The sequence below is a fragment of the Oncorhynchus mykiss genome, chromosome 14, assembly GCF_013265735.2.
Source record: "Oncorhynchus mykiss isolate Arlee chromosome 14, USDA_OmykA_1.1, whole genome shotgun sequence".
In the NCBI taxonomy this organism is placed as follows: Eukaryota; Metazoa; Chordata; class Actinopteri; order Salmoniformes; family Salmonidae; genus Oncorhynchus; species Oncorhynchus mykiss.
The window spans coordinates 5204778-5220395 of NC_048578.1; the positions used below are offsets into that span (position 1 = coordinate 5204778).

The following is a 15618-nucleotide window of genomic DNA, read 5'->3' on the forward strand; positions in this document are numbered from 1 at the left end:
CTGAAAAAGGCATTGTTCTTTCAGAGGCAGAACCACCATTGGTGTGCCTGACCAAAGAGCTCTATTTTCATGTCATCTGACCATAGAGCTCTTTGGCTACGCACACCAATGGTGGGTTTGGCCTTCAAAATTACAAATATGCAGAAAATAACTCATATGCATAAGATTTTAGCAAAAAGCTGAGTTTGGTTTCCTGAAAAAATGGGATGCAATTATTTTGACAGCCATCTTTGAAAATTCTGGATCCCACTAGATACTTTCATATTTCAGTTTTTATTGAGAAATGTACACAGTGATATTCCAAAAGTTACAAATCCAGTCAAATTGAAAAAAGGGACTTGAACAAAAATTGTACAACTCAATAATGCATCAGATTAATAAGTACAAACAGTTGCTACTACAATACTACAAAATAATAAATTAACACTAACTAGCATGACAGCGATGGACTTTGTGACATCGGCTGATGTAAAAAGGGCTTTATAAATAAAGTTGATTGAAATTTGATTGACTACGGAGCCATGTGGGCAGACTGATACAGTCATTGCTAAACAATCTCTCTCGGAGAGTCAGAAAGTATTGCCACGGCGATCATCAATCATCATGGTTGTCATGGCGATGGCCATTGCCCCAACGGTTGTCACAGTGACAGGTAGGGTTGGAAGGTCAGTTTTTGGTGGCCTTGAGTAGGCAGGTGAAGAAGGGGTGTCTGAGAGCCTGGTCCAGGGAGAGGCGTTTAGTCGGGTCATACTCCAGCATCTTCTGGACCAAGTCAAACAGCTGTTCGTGGTCAGCACTCTGGGCCGTCATGTATTGCTGAGAGAAGAAGACAGAGGAGATAGTTAGATTCATCGATATCAGCCAACACAGGACACACCAACACTGTGATTCAGAAGGCTTTATATAATTCGCAATACAAAATAGGTTCGCCCATATCGCAAGAGGCCCTCCTCACCTTGAGTGGTTTGCAGTGTTTCCTCACATATCTGCCAGAAGAGCTGTGTGCGTCCCAGTCCAGTTTGTAACGATGGACGTACCGACGCTTCCTGGTTTTCTGCAGGAGGTGTACAGGTATGGGGCCAAGGACCCTCTCCATCATAGCCAGGTGTTCTTTACTGTCGTGGGTCTGGAGGAGAGAAGCGAGATGGAGATGAGGCTACATTCAGGACACACTGATCTACCCTTGCATAGAAAGAAGCCTGAACACCTTAAGATGAATGCATGATTTAGAAGGCATTCTAGTATGACGCAGTTGATGTGATAGCAGATAGTCACCCACCTGGAAGAGAGTTGACCCCAGGTAGTACTCGATGAGGATACAGCCCAGACTCCACACGTCACAGGCATGGTCCCAGCCCAAACCTACACACCGAGAGAGAAAAGCATTACATCACTAACAGAGAAACTAAGGATGCAAGAGCCCCATGTGCCCTGGTTAACAGAAGTGCTATAGGGAATAGGGTGTCATTTGGGACACATCTCAAGTCTGTAAGCACCTGTATCACATACCATCAGTAAGTGCCTGGACTATTAATTGGTTGATAAGAGTAAATATTTATTGTACTTTCACTGTAAACATGTAACCCATTGCACTTTTCATATTCATTTATTGTGTATTATTCTGAGTTTTAACAAACAATGTACTTTGCCCTTCTAAGCAAATTACCAAATGACTTTCCCCCTGGTGGGATAATAAAGTTGATCTAATCATGACTTGGCGTTGTGGCAAAGTTGGTATCTTACCAAGAATGACCTCTGGAGCGCGGTAGTGGCGCGTGGACACTACGGAGGTGTGGTGGTCGTGTTCATACGTGGCGTTGCCAAAATCAACCACCTTCACATCCGGGTTCTTCAACGTTCTCTTGTCACGTCTCTGTAGGGCAGAGATGAGTCATGACAAATATTCATTTGAGTTAGTCAGACAGTACACAAAGTCAAGTCATGTAAGGCTTGACAACCAAATCAGTGAACTTCAGTTCATTTAAGGTGAGTCCGTGTATTGTCAAATCGGAGAGCAGGTAGATAAGACTTGTACCATTTTGGCATTGTACTCGATGTCGTACTTCGAGTCCACAAACAGAATGTTCTCCGGCTTCAGGTCAGTGTGTGTCAGCTTGTTCTTATGCAGGACTAAAACAAACACAAACAAAACACAATCAACACAGGCAGGAAAGTAGACAACACTCGTTTCTATTACCATATGCTTGGATACACTCGTATTAGGGATGTGCATCTTTTCCTTTCAAGACAATTCGATAAGCATCTAGATAAATGCAGCCTTTGTTTTTTGTCCTCTCCTCCTGGTTCTGAAATCACTATCACCCAATAATGAACTTGTCATTTTTGCAGATGAAGTGTTTGAGCTAGTAATCTTATCAATATTTATCATTTACAAATGAGCTATGACAAGCCAATGAATATACAGCACAACTTTGGATTTACACCCCCATCTCAAAATCCAATTTAAAAAAAATATTGTTGAAAAACAAACAAAACTATTGCTGATTGTGAACCTGAACAATCAAAATAAAATATATTTTAAGTCCCAGTTTAGGGTCTGCAGACTGACATCCCTAACTCGAATAACAATCTCTGTCGTCACCACTATTTACAATGTCTACCTCTCAAATGACACCCATATTCCCCCAAAAATGCACTGCATAGAGAAAAATAGGGTGCAATTCGGGACACACACAATAATTCAGCTGTGACATTTAGCAGTGGTCTTATCCAGAGTGGATGGTGGTTACTACCACAGAAATCCTATTCACTGACTACTCCAATACGTTCTAAAATGTAATTTTATGGTAACTACTCACATCGTACGGCTCTGATGATTTGGTAGGCCATGATTCTGATGTGTTCTACGGGGAAAGGCTGGAAGTTGTTCTGCTTAAGGAAGTCATAGGTACTGAGCCCCAGCAGCTCAAACGATATACACACGTGGCCATGGTGGTCGAACCAGTCCAGCATCCTCACACACGCACTGAGACAGAAAGAGGGAGGAGTGAGTGGGGAAGGACAGAGACAAAACAGGGACTTGCATTTACATTTTTGTCATTTAGCAGTTTCTATGCCTTCCACTAGATGTCAAGTCTTTAGAAATTGTTTCAGGCTTGTATTCTTATAAATGAGGGAGTAAGACCAGTCTGAATGAGTGGACCCTGACATGTCACAGAGCTTTTTCATGCGCAATCCCGAGAGAGTGCATATTTCTTGTTTACCTTTTATATTGATGGCGTTATTGTCCGGTTTAAATATTATAGATCATTTAGGCTAAAAACAACCTGCATATAAACATCGTTTGACATGTTTCTATGAACTTTACGGATACAATTTGGATTTTTTGTCTGCCTGTTTTGACTGCGTTTGAGCCTGTGGAATACTGAAGAAAACGCAAACAAAACTGAGGTTTTTGGATATAAAGAGACTATCGAACAAAAGGAACATTTATTGAGTAAATTAATGTCTTCTGAGTGCCACCATATGAAGATCATCAAAGGTAAGGGATGAATTTTATCTCTATTTCTGAGTTTTGTAACGCTTCTGCTTGGCTGGTTACTGTTTGTAATAATTTGTCAACTGGGCTATGTTCCCAAATAATCGTAAGGTATGCTTACGCCGTAAAGCATTTTTAAAAATCTGACACCGTGGTTGGATTCACAAGAAGTTCATCTTTAAACCTATGTAAAATATGTTTTGTTTTCTGAATTTTTATAATGAGGTTTTCTGTATTTGAATTTGGCGCTCTGCAATCTCACTGGATGTTGGCCAGATGGGACGCTAGCGTCCCACATACCCTATAGAGGTTAAGGCAGCTAGATAGGTAAGATGTCTGATATTGATGACAAACACCGATATGTGATAATTAAAGTGAGATATTTTAGCGATAGTCCATAAGTAAAGTGTAAGCCTCGCAGATAGCCTACTACTGCTGTGTAGCCAACTGCTGCATGTGTGACTGCTTCTCATCTTCGTAATGCAGGGCCAACCTGATTTCTGCTAATGTATGTGGCTTGTTCTAACTGTGTGTGAGACTTACTATCTCCGGTCACAGTCCAGAGAGTTCATCTGCTCCAGCACCTCCACCTCAGCCATGGCCGCCTCACGGTAGCGGTCAATGTTTTTAATGATCTTCAGTGCCATGCGAGCACCACTTCTGGAATCACAGACGACACAAACATCCAACAGTTAAGTCTAGAGAAGGGAGAGGCTTTCAAACGAGAAAGTGAATAAAAGATTGAGTTTGTGAGAGCATACTGTACACATTCGAGCGGGTCATTCATCTCGGCCCGAGGGAGGTGCTCAAAAGTTAACGGAGAGCAGAAAGAGTAGCACAGTCACCGTGACATCCAGACGTTTCCAGTGAGCGACTTACTTAGAGTGATCGATGCATTCCACGACTTTTCCAAAGGCTCCTTCTCCTAGAGTGGACACAATCTCATCTACAGGGATTAAAGAGTACTAGTTAGAACCAGAGGAGTGACGACTGGCATCCACTACCATGACACCTGATCTGCCACAAAATGGCTGCCGCTAGCACTGATTTGACCTAAGCTGCTTTGTTTGATATGGATTTAGCATTATACTGTCTGCAACTAGAACAGAACAAGGCTCCAAGCCAACAGCACATAAGACACAGTACACACATCACACTAATAATGATGTTATGTAGCAAGGTGTAATACTAATCAACATTTAACAATACAGTGATAAACCCTACCCGCCCAAATACAATACATGCCTACAATAGAATGGGTATTTTGCAACAGTACGCCATATCAAAACCAAACTGTAACAACAAAAGAGATATAGATAGTTGACAGAGAAAAAAAGGGGAATATATTCTATACATCTCGCTCTCAGCATGTCTCCCCTGTGATAGACCAGGTGACCCTCGTCATCATCCACAACACTCCTGGATCTTTTCCTGCTCCTGCGATGATGGCTCCTCTGTTGTCCCATCACGACCATCACCACCATCATCAACCATCAACCACCATCATCATCGACCCAGAGAACATCAGGCCAGGCCACCACAACCGGAGGGAACGTGCCATTCATTCATTCAGCGGGCGGAGAGGGGGGAATCGGACGTGGGGGAAGAGATTCGGATGGATCGGCCCATTCAGAGTGGGTGGGTAGTAGCGAACCAGGCAGCGCCAGCGGACCACAGCGGGAGCAGCACATTCAAATTCAGCCCCACCAGAGAAAGGCATAGGGGGCGTCACCACATAGTGGGTGTTACAGAAGAGAAACACGGCAACAAGAATGTTCATGTGAGAGACTTTCTCAAAGTAAACGGTACAAAAAAAATGATAAGCTATCACAGTGTTGAATATGCTAATATGAATTTGTCTCCTTCAAGTTACAGTTCCTGGTTATCTTCTGACTGTGAATGATAAATATAAAGCTTCCCTTGACTATTCTTATTGAATCCTCGTAAAGGTGTTTGCTCCTAGTCTGTTAAAGTTATGCCTAGATGATCGTCAGTGAATTTTGGTACTAACATAGCATCCATAAGTCTTTTTTTACTGTGGGTGTGGTACATACGGCGAGAGATACACACACAGAATGCTAACACCATTAATAACCATATTGGGAAGGAAAATGAGAGAGTAGGATGTTCTCATACCGAGTAAGAGGAGCGTAGGTGAGAAGGGCTGCGTCTCCGCCCTCGGCGGCTACTGCGTCTGCTGCGGCCGCTCTTGCCGCTCCGACCAGATGATTTGCTGTAGTGGTGCCACTCCTTGTCCCTTTCACGGTCTCCGTCTCTATCCCTGGAGGCGCCCCTGCTGTCCTCGTCGTAGCCCATCTCCAGGCTGGCTACTCTGGCCCCCTTGTCCTTAGACTCTAGCCTCTGCTGATTCAGGCTGTGGGTCTCCAGGTAATGCCTGAAAGGGAGAAACACAGCTTAGCGACTGACTCCTCCTCTTGCCTACTTAGCCACTGCTTGGTTCCAATGGCTTCACCGACACCCTATCCCAAGGGGCTTTATATGTATTAGTAACAAGCGGATTTACGACTACAGGGTGCTACATCATTATTACAGTGTTCTTGGTGTGAAAGCCTAGAGTCTGGCGTTCAAGCACCTGGTAGATTCATAGTTCTAGGGGTAAACTGACGCAACAAACTAGACAGACAGAACAGATCATGTAGGGCGGCAGGTAGCCTAGCGTTATTTACCGAAAGGTAGGTAGTTCGAATCCCCGAGCCGACATGGTGAAAAATGTGTGGTTCTGCCCTTGAGCAAGGCAGTTAACCATCCACAACAACAGCTCTCCGGTTTAGGATTGAGTTAAAAGCGGAAGTCAAGTTTTGGTTGAACCTTGTGTGCAATTGACAAAATAAATGTTGTCCTTTCATATCAAACCTTTCACATTTATCTATCATAAATATGAGAAGCCAGCTGAATATATATGTATATAATTATGCACAAGCAACCCCCCCCCCCCCCCCCCCCACTCCAATGTGCACACTGGAAAGCACAGGTGTCCACTACGACAGTTGTTGATGTGGCTTAGTGACGAACCCGTGAAGCCCTTTCAGGAGAGGCTTTGAGGAATGTGGTCTGAAGCAGACCTTCAGAGCCATGATGGCACCCTAGTGGGTGTCAGGTCACTTCCAGGAAAAGGTCTGATTCGCTGGGGGACTTAATATTAGAGCTGCCCTGCCCTTTCCTCCTGCCCTGGAAACTTCCACCATGAACTTCGCTCACATAGCATACAGCTCAGGGACGGACACAGAAACTGGAAAGGTTTAACCTTCCAGCAATAAAAAAAGACATTGAAAATGTCCAATGACTTCCCATAAGAGTTACCGTTACTTTGAAAATATAAAGAACAGGGTTCATACACATTTTGACAAATGGAATTCCATGACTAAGGAATATTTCAGGATATTGGCAATGAGGCCCATTATCTACTTCCCCAGAGTCAGAAACCATTTTTTATATATACACAGCTGAAGTTGGAAGTTCACAAACACCTTAGCCAAATACATTTAAACTATTTTTTTCACAATTCCTGACATTTAATCCTATTAAAAATTCCCTGTTTTAGGGCAGTTAGGATCACCACTTTATTTTAAGAATGTGAAATGTCAGAATTATAGTAGAGAGAATGATTTATTTCAGCTTATATTTCATTCATCACATTGGGTCAGAAGTTTACATACACTCAATTAATATTTGGTAGCATTGCCTTTAAATTGTTTAACTTGGGTCAAACGTTAGACAGCCTTCCCACAATAGGTTGGGTGAATTTTGGCCCATTCCTCCTGACAGAGCTGGTGTAACTGAGTCAGGTTTGTAGGCCCCCTTGCTCGCACACGCCTTTTCAGTTCCACACACAAATGTTCTATAGAATTGAGGTCAGGACTTTGTGATGGCCACAATACCTTGACTTTGTTGTCCTTAAGCCATTTTGCCACAACTTTGGAAGTATGCTTGGGGTCATTGTCCATTTGGAAGACCCATTTGCGACCAAGCTTAAACTGATGTCTTGAGATGTTGCTTCAATAGATCCACATCATTTTCGTGAAGTGCACCAGTCCCTCCTGCAGCAAAGTACCCCCACAACATGATGCTGCCACCCCCGTGCTTCACGGTTGGGATGGTGTTCTTCGGCTTGCAAGCTTCCCCCTTTTACCTACAAACATAACAATGGTGATCATGGCCAAACAGTTATATTATTGTTTCATCAGACCAGAGAACATTTCTCCAAAATGTACGATCTTTGTCCCCATGTGCAGTCGCAAACCATAGTCTGGCTTTTTTTTGCCGGTTGTGGAGCAGTGGCTTCTTCCTTGCTGAGTGGCCTTTCAGGTTATGTCGATATAGGATTTGTTTTTACTGTGGATATAGATACTTTTATACCGGTTTCCTCCAGCATCTTCACAAGGTCCTTTGCTGTTCTTCTGAGATTGATTTTCACTTTTCGCACCAAAGTACGTTCATCTCTAGGAGACAGAACACGTCTCCTTCCTGAGTGGTATGATTGCTGCGTGGTCCCATGGTGTTCATACTTGCGTACTATTGTTTTTACAGATAAACGTGGTACCTTCAGGTGTTTGGAAATTGAATTGCTCCCAAGGATGAACAAGGACTTGTGGAGGCCTGCAATTGTTTTTCTGAGGTCTTGGCTGATTTCATTTTCCCATGATGTCAAGCAAAGAGGCACTGAGCTTGAAGGTAGGCCTTGAAATACATCCACAGGTACACTTTCAATTGACTCAAATTATGTCAATCAAAAGCTTCTAAAACCATGACATCATTTTCTGGAATTTTCCAAGCTGTTTAAAGGCACAGTCAACTTTGTGTATGTAAACTTCTGACCCAATGGAATACAGTGAATTATAAGTTAAATAATCTGTCTGTAAACAATTGTTTGAAAATGACTTGTGACATGCACAAAGTAGATGTCCTAACCGACTTGCCAAAACCATAGTTTCTTAACAAGAAATTAGTGGAGTGGTTGAAAAATGAGTTAATGATTTCAACCTAAGTGTAAATAAACTTCTGACTTCAACTGTACATATACACAGCCGTTCAAAAGTTTGGAGTCACTTGGAAATGTCCTTGTTTTCCATGAAAACATACATGAAATTAGTTGCAAAATGAATAGGAAACATAGTCAAGACATTGACAAGGTTACAAATATTGATTTTTAATTCAAATAATAATTGTCCTTCAAACTTTGCTTTCGTCAAAGAATCATCTATTTACAGCAATTAAAGTCATGCAGACTTTCGGCATTCTAGTTGTCAATTTGTTGAGGTAATCTGAAGAGATTTCACCCCATGCTTCCTGAAGCACCTCCCACAAATTGGATTGGCTTGATGGGCACTTCTTATGATCAAGCTGCTCCCACAACAGCTCAATAGGATTGAGATTGGGTGACTGTGCTGAACACTCCATTATAGACAATACCAGCTGACTGCTTCTTCCCTAAATAGTTATCACATAGTATGGTGCTGTGCTTTTGGTCATTGTCCTATTGTAGGAGGAAATTGGCTCCAATTAAGCGCCGTCCACAGGGTATGGCATGGTGTTGCAAAATGGAGTGATGATCTTAAAGAAGGCTATTTTACCCTGTACAAATCTCCCACACTACCACCACCACCAAAGCACCCCCAGACCATCACGTTGCCTCCACCATGCCTGACAGATGGCGTCAAGCACTCATCCAGCATTTTTCATTTTTGTGTCTCACGAATGTTCTTCTTTGTGATCCGAACACCTCAAAGATAGATTCAACGGTCTATAACACTTTCTTCCAATGTTCCTCTGTCCGGTGTCTGTGTTCTTTTGTCTATCTTAATCTTTTATTTTTATTGGCCAGTCTGAGATATCACTTTTTCTTTGCAGCTCTGCCTAGAAAGCCAGCATCCCAGAGTCACCTCTTCACTGTTGACATGGATACTGGAGTTTTACGGGTACTATTTAACGAAGCTGCCAGTTGAGGACTTGTTTGAGAAACGGATGCCGCACTAGACACTAATGTATTTGTCCTCTTGCTCAGTTGTGCTCTGGGGCCTCCCACTCCTATTTCTATTCTGGTTAGAACCAGTTTGCGCTGTTCTGTGAAGGGAAAAGTACACAGCGTTGTACGAGATCTTCAGTTTCTTGGCAATTTCTGGCATGGAACAGCCTTCATTTCTCGGAACAAGAATAGACTGACGCTTTTCAGAAGAAAGGTCTTTAATTCTGGCCATTTAGAGCCTGTAATCGAACCCACAAATGCTGATGCTCCAGATACTAAACTAGTTTAAATAATCTAAAGAAGAACAGCTACTTTGAAGCAAGGCATGCCTCATAATATAAAATAAAACATTAAGGGTTCAAACAATTAAGTATGTTTTCAAAATGCATACTCCATCCAGCTCACATTGTAAAGTGGTGGGTGACGCGCTGATAGCCTGCACTTGAATGAATGGGAGGTGCGGGTCAATATATTTTTTGAGAGAATAGATATATTTTTTTTTAAATTGTACACCAAAACAATTAATACACAATGGCATTTAGAATTGTTGTGCAATGAATGGGCTTATAAAATCATCTATTGCTCCAGCATCAAACAGCTGAGGAGCTGCAGGAGAATCCTGCTCAAAATCGGCTCTGTATGCAGTGCCCATGTTATAGTTGTGTTGGATGAACCTATAGACGATAAGTATGATAGTCAAATGTATCAAGGTTACACCGAGAACATTAAAACGACTGATGATAAACAAGCAGTTGTCAATTTTTTAGGTGTAACAGTTGGGATAATGGGTCAATTCCATTAACAACATTTCTCATTCCTGGATTGAGGTACATTTCCTGAGCCATATCACTTGTCTCAATGTAACCTTGATGGCCTTCTGACCCCTGTGCAGGTCAGTTTAAACAAGCGTGATAGGATTTTTTACAATTATTTAACCAGGCAACTCGGTATGGTTGGTATTTCTAGTAAGTAAAAAGGAGAGATCTAGTTAAGGGTTGCTTGAGGATAGGTGGAGCATCTGATAGTTCTGTTGGCGACTACAGTGAAGTGATGACATATGGGGTCACAATATTTACCCTTCATTTGATTCGAGGTTAAGTCTTCGAGATTTGTTCTCCCTTTCACTGCTGTGCGAATCATCTTGCCTCTGTCGCTTTCGGCTCTCCACTCTCTCCTCCCAGCTGAACTCATTTAGCCAAACACCAGGGGAACGCATTCGCTTTGACTGCCGCATCTGCCACACAAGTGATGAATTTTCACATTAGATGCATAGCTAGCTAACGTTAAAGCTAACAACATGGCTAGCTGCCAACAAACGTCGAAAATAATTCAAATCTAAATATAGCTAACGTGAAATTAGCTAGCAAGCTAGATATTCGTATACATGTAATATAATGAATTCAACCATACAATAGGAGACCTATGAAATTACTATTTTGCAAGCATTATCTAGGTAAGTTAGCTAGATAAACATGGTCAATCTATTATCTTTGTTGCCACTGACTGGCAACGTCTTTGTTCTATATTGCTAATTAGCTAACGTCGTTAGCTTTCTAGCTAACGGTAACTAAAGTTAACTAATAACAAAAATAAGTTAAACGTAAAGTTAGCTGGCTAGACGTCTATAGATAACGTTAGCAACATCTGAGAGACACGCTGTAGCGTCAACACACAAAAAAAAACGATTGTCAAGATTTATTTTCGGGTAATAACGCTTTAGCTAGCTAGCTTCCTGGTTCGTCGACGAAACGTGGAGGCTAGCAAACGGCTTAACATTGAACGGATTATATATGGTTTCCGTTCTTCTATGACACATGAAATAACCTGTCCTCACCTTATCTAACGATTGATGTATCCCAAAATACGAATTAATAGGTAAAAAATGTATTTTTCAGTAGCTACTTCTGTACACTGCACAAACTAACCTCCCTACAAAATGGCGAACTCTGCTGCTGGAACTTTCCATACGTAAGTAAATAATTGACGTCAAATGCTGTACTACGCCCAATGCTGGGAATTTTGGAGATTGTAGTTTTTTAAGAAAACGTTTCCTGTGGGTATTGAGGAAGAGAATGTAGGTTTCCCTTTTTATCTGTGCAGCAGGCCTGAAATCCAAACCATTCCTCACCCTCAGTTGGCCCATTCTGATGAAGGTGTCCCACGCAGAAACGTAAACCTATTTGTTTGTCCCGTAAATAAACTCAGACACCAACATCCATGCAGACACCCAGTGTTCGTATTTCTTTATTTTCCCTTCCTGGATAGTCTGTTGAACTGTCCTGGACTAAGTAATGAATGTTTTTGGATTATCAAGTCAGAGTGCATTCTGACGGGCTGTACGGAAACTGCACCGCCCTCAACCACAAGGCTCTCCACAGGGTGGTGTGGTCTGCACAACGCATCACCGGTGGCAAACTACCTGCCCTCCATGACACCTACAGCACCCAATGTCACAGGAAGGCCAAAAAGATCAACTACAACAACCACTGCCTGTTCACACCGCTATCATCCAGAAGGTGAGGTCAGTACAGGTGCATTAAAGCTGGGACCGAGAGATTGAGAAACAGATTCTATCTCAATGCCATCAGACTGCTAAACAGCTATAACTAACTTAGAGAGGCTGCTGCCTACATTGAGACCCAATCACTGGACACTTTAATAAATGGATCACTAGTCACTTTAAAACAATGCCACTTTAAATAATGGCACTTTAATAATGTTTACATATCTTACATTACTCAGATCACATGTACATACTGTATTTCATACCATCTATTGCACCTTGCCTATGCCGCTCGGCCATCGCTCGTCCATATTCTTATATGTACATATTCTCATTCACCCCTTTAGATTTGTGTGTATTTGGTAGTTGTTGGGGAATTTGCTAGATTACTTGTTAGATATTACTGCACTGTCGGAACTAGAAGCACAAGCATTTCACTACACTCGCATCAACATCTGCTAACCATGTGTATGTGACCATTACAATTTGATTTTATTTAATTATTTCCTGTATGCATATCAGAAAACATTTTTATCTAGTCTAGTAGCTACTAAAATGGTCCCATCAAAACATGCCTCCCCTAGCCCTTGATCATGACTCTCAGTTCCATTACATTACAAAAGAATCATTGGACGAGGGCCTGCTGAGGGGCACAGAGGTCTAAGGTTCTGCATCGCAGGGCTTGAGGTGTCACTACAGACCCAGGTTTGATCCCAGGCTGTGTCACAGTACCATAGGGCGGCGCACAATTAGCCAAGCGTCTTCCAGGCCGTCATTGAAAATAAGAATTTGTTCTTAACTGACTTGCCTAGTTAAATAAAGGTAAAAAAATGTTTTTTAAATTGATCTTGCAACCTTTCAGTTACTACTCCAACACTCTAACCACTAGACTTCCTGCCGTTGTGATGTAGAGTATCAGTCAAAAGTTTGGACACACCTATTCATTCAAGGGTTTTTCTTAATGTTTTACTATTTTCTACATTGTAAAATGAAATTACACATGGAATCATGTGGCAACCAAAAAAGTGTTTTAGATTCTTCAAAGTAGTCACCCTTTGCCTTGATGACCGCTTTGCACACACTTGGCATTCTCTCAACCAGCTTCACCTGGAATGCTTTTCCAACCGTCTTGAAGTAGTTTCCACATATGCTGAGGACTTGTTAGCTCCCTTTCCTTCACTCTGCGGTACAACTCATCCCAAACCATCTCAATTGGGTTGAGGTCGGGTGATTGTGTAGGCCAGGCCCTGTTTCAGAAAGCAGGTTTAACACACTGAGTTTAAACCTGAACTCTGGGTTGACTAACTCTGAGCTGTCAAACTCAGAGTTTTCAGTTTCAGAACATGTGATGACAATTAATTCAAACAACCCTGAGTTAAGTTAACCCAGAGTAAAGCACGCAAGGAGATAAAAAGCCCTCAATGGAACGCAGATAACATGATTCATCATGGCAACAGGAGAAAAAAATGGCTTGAACCTCCTATTTCTCTCCAGTGTAGTTAGAAATATTAATTAATGCGTATGCAGAATATGAGTATATATTTAAGAAAAAAAGCAATAGCAGTGGCAAAAGAACGTGAGCTGGCGTGGCAGAAAATTGCTGACCGAGTCAATGCGTGAGTATTATCTGAAAAGAAAAATCTTGTGTGTTCCACTTATTCAACATTTATATAATATGTGTCTGTTTAATATTTATGCAGGTGCAACCCAACAAGCACAAAATGTACTTGGCAGCAACTGAAGACGAAATATGGAAATATACTTCAAACAGGTAAGCTAGAATTTCATTACAAGCAATTGTGATGTTGTTTAGCCTACCCTACCTAATTAAACAGCATTCAGTGGCTACATTCAACATGTCACATGTTTAAGTAGTTAGTGAAATTTTCTAAGCCACGTTTATTTTTTATTTTTCAGCCAGCCAAACACTGCCAGTATTTTAATATTGCCTATTTGAAAGTAACACCTAAATGCCTTTATAAATACAAGTTTCCAAATTTGTGCTTGCTGGACATGTTCAAATTTGACCTCCATTATAGACAATAGAAAAAAGGCTGAGGGCCGAAAAACAAGTGGGGATGGCCCTCAGTCAAAACAGTGGGTGACCTATCTCTGGAGGAAGCACATCTGACCCAACCACCCCCCAGGACACAAGGGCCTACATAAGAGGTTAGTTATTCAAATGAATGATATATGTACATTCAACCTTTTGCCAGTGTTACCTCAGTGACGCCCACCCATCCATCTTAGACACAACTTGGCACACCGATTGTCTTGTAGCGGTACAATTCTTTGTAATTGACTGCTGTTACTTTTTCAGATTCTTAGTTGTCCTTCAGACATCATCTATTTTAAAGGTGACTCAGAGTTATGTATATATTTGAAACATTTTGTGTGGCCTGCACACTGTTGTAAAAACAAAATTCAAATTAGGTGGGGGCACTTTTCTGGGTAAAGGTATAATTTAACTGTCTAATCTTAATCTTCTACCAGTTACTGATGGTGTAATCTGTCTGGTGGAGCCTTCTGCTATAACAGACCTCCATGCAGGTGTAAGTACTCCACAGATATTTCATAATGGGTTAGAGTAGAACACCAAAATTGTAAATCTTTTTTTTTACAGGAGGATGATGAAGACAGCTTGTCAGCGTTACAGAGAGGGATGATACAGAGAGGGACGATACAGAGAGGGACGATACAGAGAGGAACGATACAGAGAGGGACGATACAGAGAGGGACGATACAGAGAGACCTATTGAGGTTCACACCTTAAAAATAACATCTAGCAGTTGATGATAGTGTTGTACCATAATAAAACTTTCACCTTTGCTCTAACACAGCAATTCTGGAAATTACAACGAGGAAGAGGGTCCATCCACCTCCACAGCACAACTTACCTCAGTAAGATGTTGTTCAGCATTGGCCCATGACACTAAGTAGACCTTGCACTATGAAATTAAATGTCATTTTTTTTGTTCCTATAGCTCCCTGTGAAACAGCTGTACAAGGTGTACTTAGAGAAACACATTGAAGAATGTCATTTAGACATTGACCACATAAGGCTGCAGATGCAAAAGATAAAAATAGAAATACAACTGCTAGAACATCAGTTAAAGGTGGGTGAGGTGCCCACAGGTAGAACATCACTTAAAGGTGGGTGAGGTGCCCTCAGGTAGAACATCACTTAAAGGTGGGTGAGGTGCCCACAGGTGGATGATTTCACTTGTTTGAACAACATAAACAATATGAACGACTGTACTGATTTGTACTTGCAGGAAATAAAGACTTCATAAAAAGAAAGGCATATTGTCTCTATTTGACACTGGGGAGGTGATAGGTCAATCAGAAATGATGGTAGCATATTGTGTCTGACTGTTCTTCCATCTCGTGCGTCAGCGGGGTGGTCAGGATTGTTATCAGGGTCGTTTACTGGTTGAGTAGGATATTGTTCTCCTCTAATTGTGGCATTGTTGTAGAGAATCACACATGCCACAATAATGTCACATGCCCTTTCTGGGGTGACCCTGAGCCTTCGAATGAACTGGAACCGGGCCTTGAGCATCCCAATGGTCATCTCTACCCTGGCTCGTGTCCTGCAGTGAGCCAAGTTATAACATTGCTGCGGGCCGGGCA

At 41.8% G+C, this 15618-nt stretch overlaps 1 protein-coding gene and 1 long non-coding RNA gene across 3 annotated transcripts; one reads left to right on the forward strand and one right to left on the reverse strand.

Moving 5' to 3' along the window:
* Window positions 1-254: 254 nt before the first annotated feature.
* Window positions 255-11458, reverse strand: LOC110488600 (dual specificity protein kinase CLK4). 2 transcript variants are annotated; one of them, XM_021560870.2, is made up of 12 exons: window positions 11317-11458; window positions 10559-10716; window positions 5636-5894; window positions 4854-4953; window positions 4379-4445; window positions 4043-4159; window positions 2820-2986; window positions 2036-2130; window positions 1744-1873; window positions 1280-1362; window positions 956-1126; window positions 255-816 (listed from the first exon to the last, which is right to left on the reverse strand). In XM_021560870.2, the coding sequence occupies exons 2-12, from the start codon at window positions 10714-10716 to the stop codon at window positions 667-669; spliced, it is 1497 nt and encodes a 498-aa protein (XP_021416545.2). In that variant the 5' UTR covers window positions 11317-11458; the 3' UTR covers window positions 255-666. The 2 variants fall into 2 exon arrangements, with proteins under 2 accessions (XP_021416545.2, XP_021416546.2); XM_021560871.2 differs by lacking the exons at window positions 4854-4953; window positions 10559-10716; window positions 11317-11458 and having other exon boundaries at window positions 270-816.
* A 135-nt stretch (window positions 11459-11593) lies between these two features.
* On the forward strand, window positions 11594-15263 carry LOC110488601. The gene is made up of 4 exons (XR_002468452.2): window positions 11594-11998; window positions 13686-13756; window positions 14025-14154; window positions 14609-15263. It is a non-coding gene; the product is annotated as an uncharacterized LOC110488601 (long non-coding RNA).
* Window positions 15264-15618: the final 355 nt, after the last annotated feature.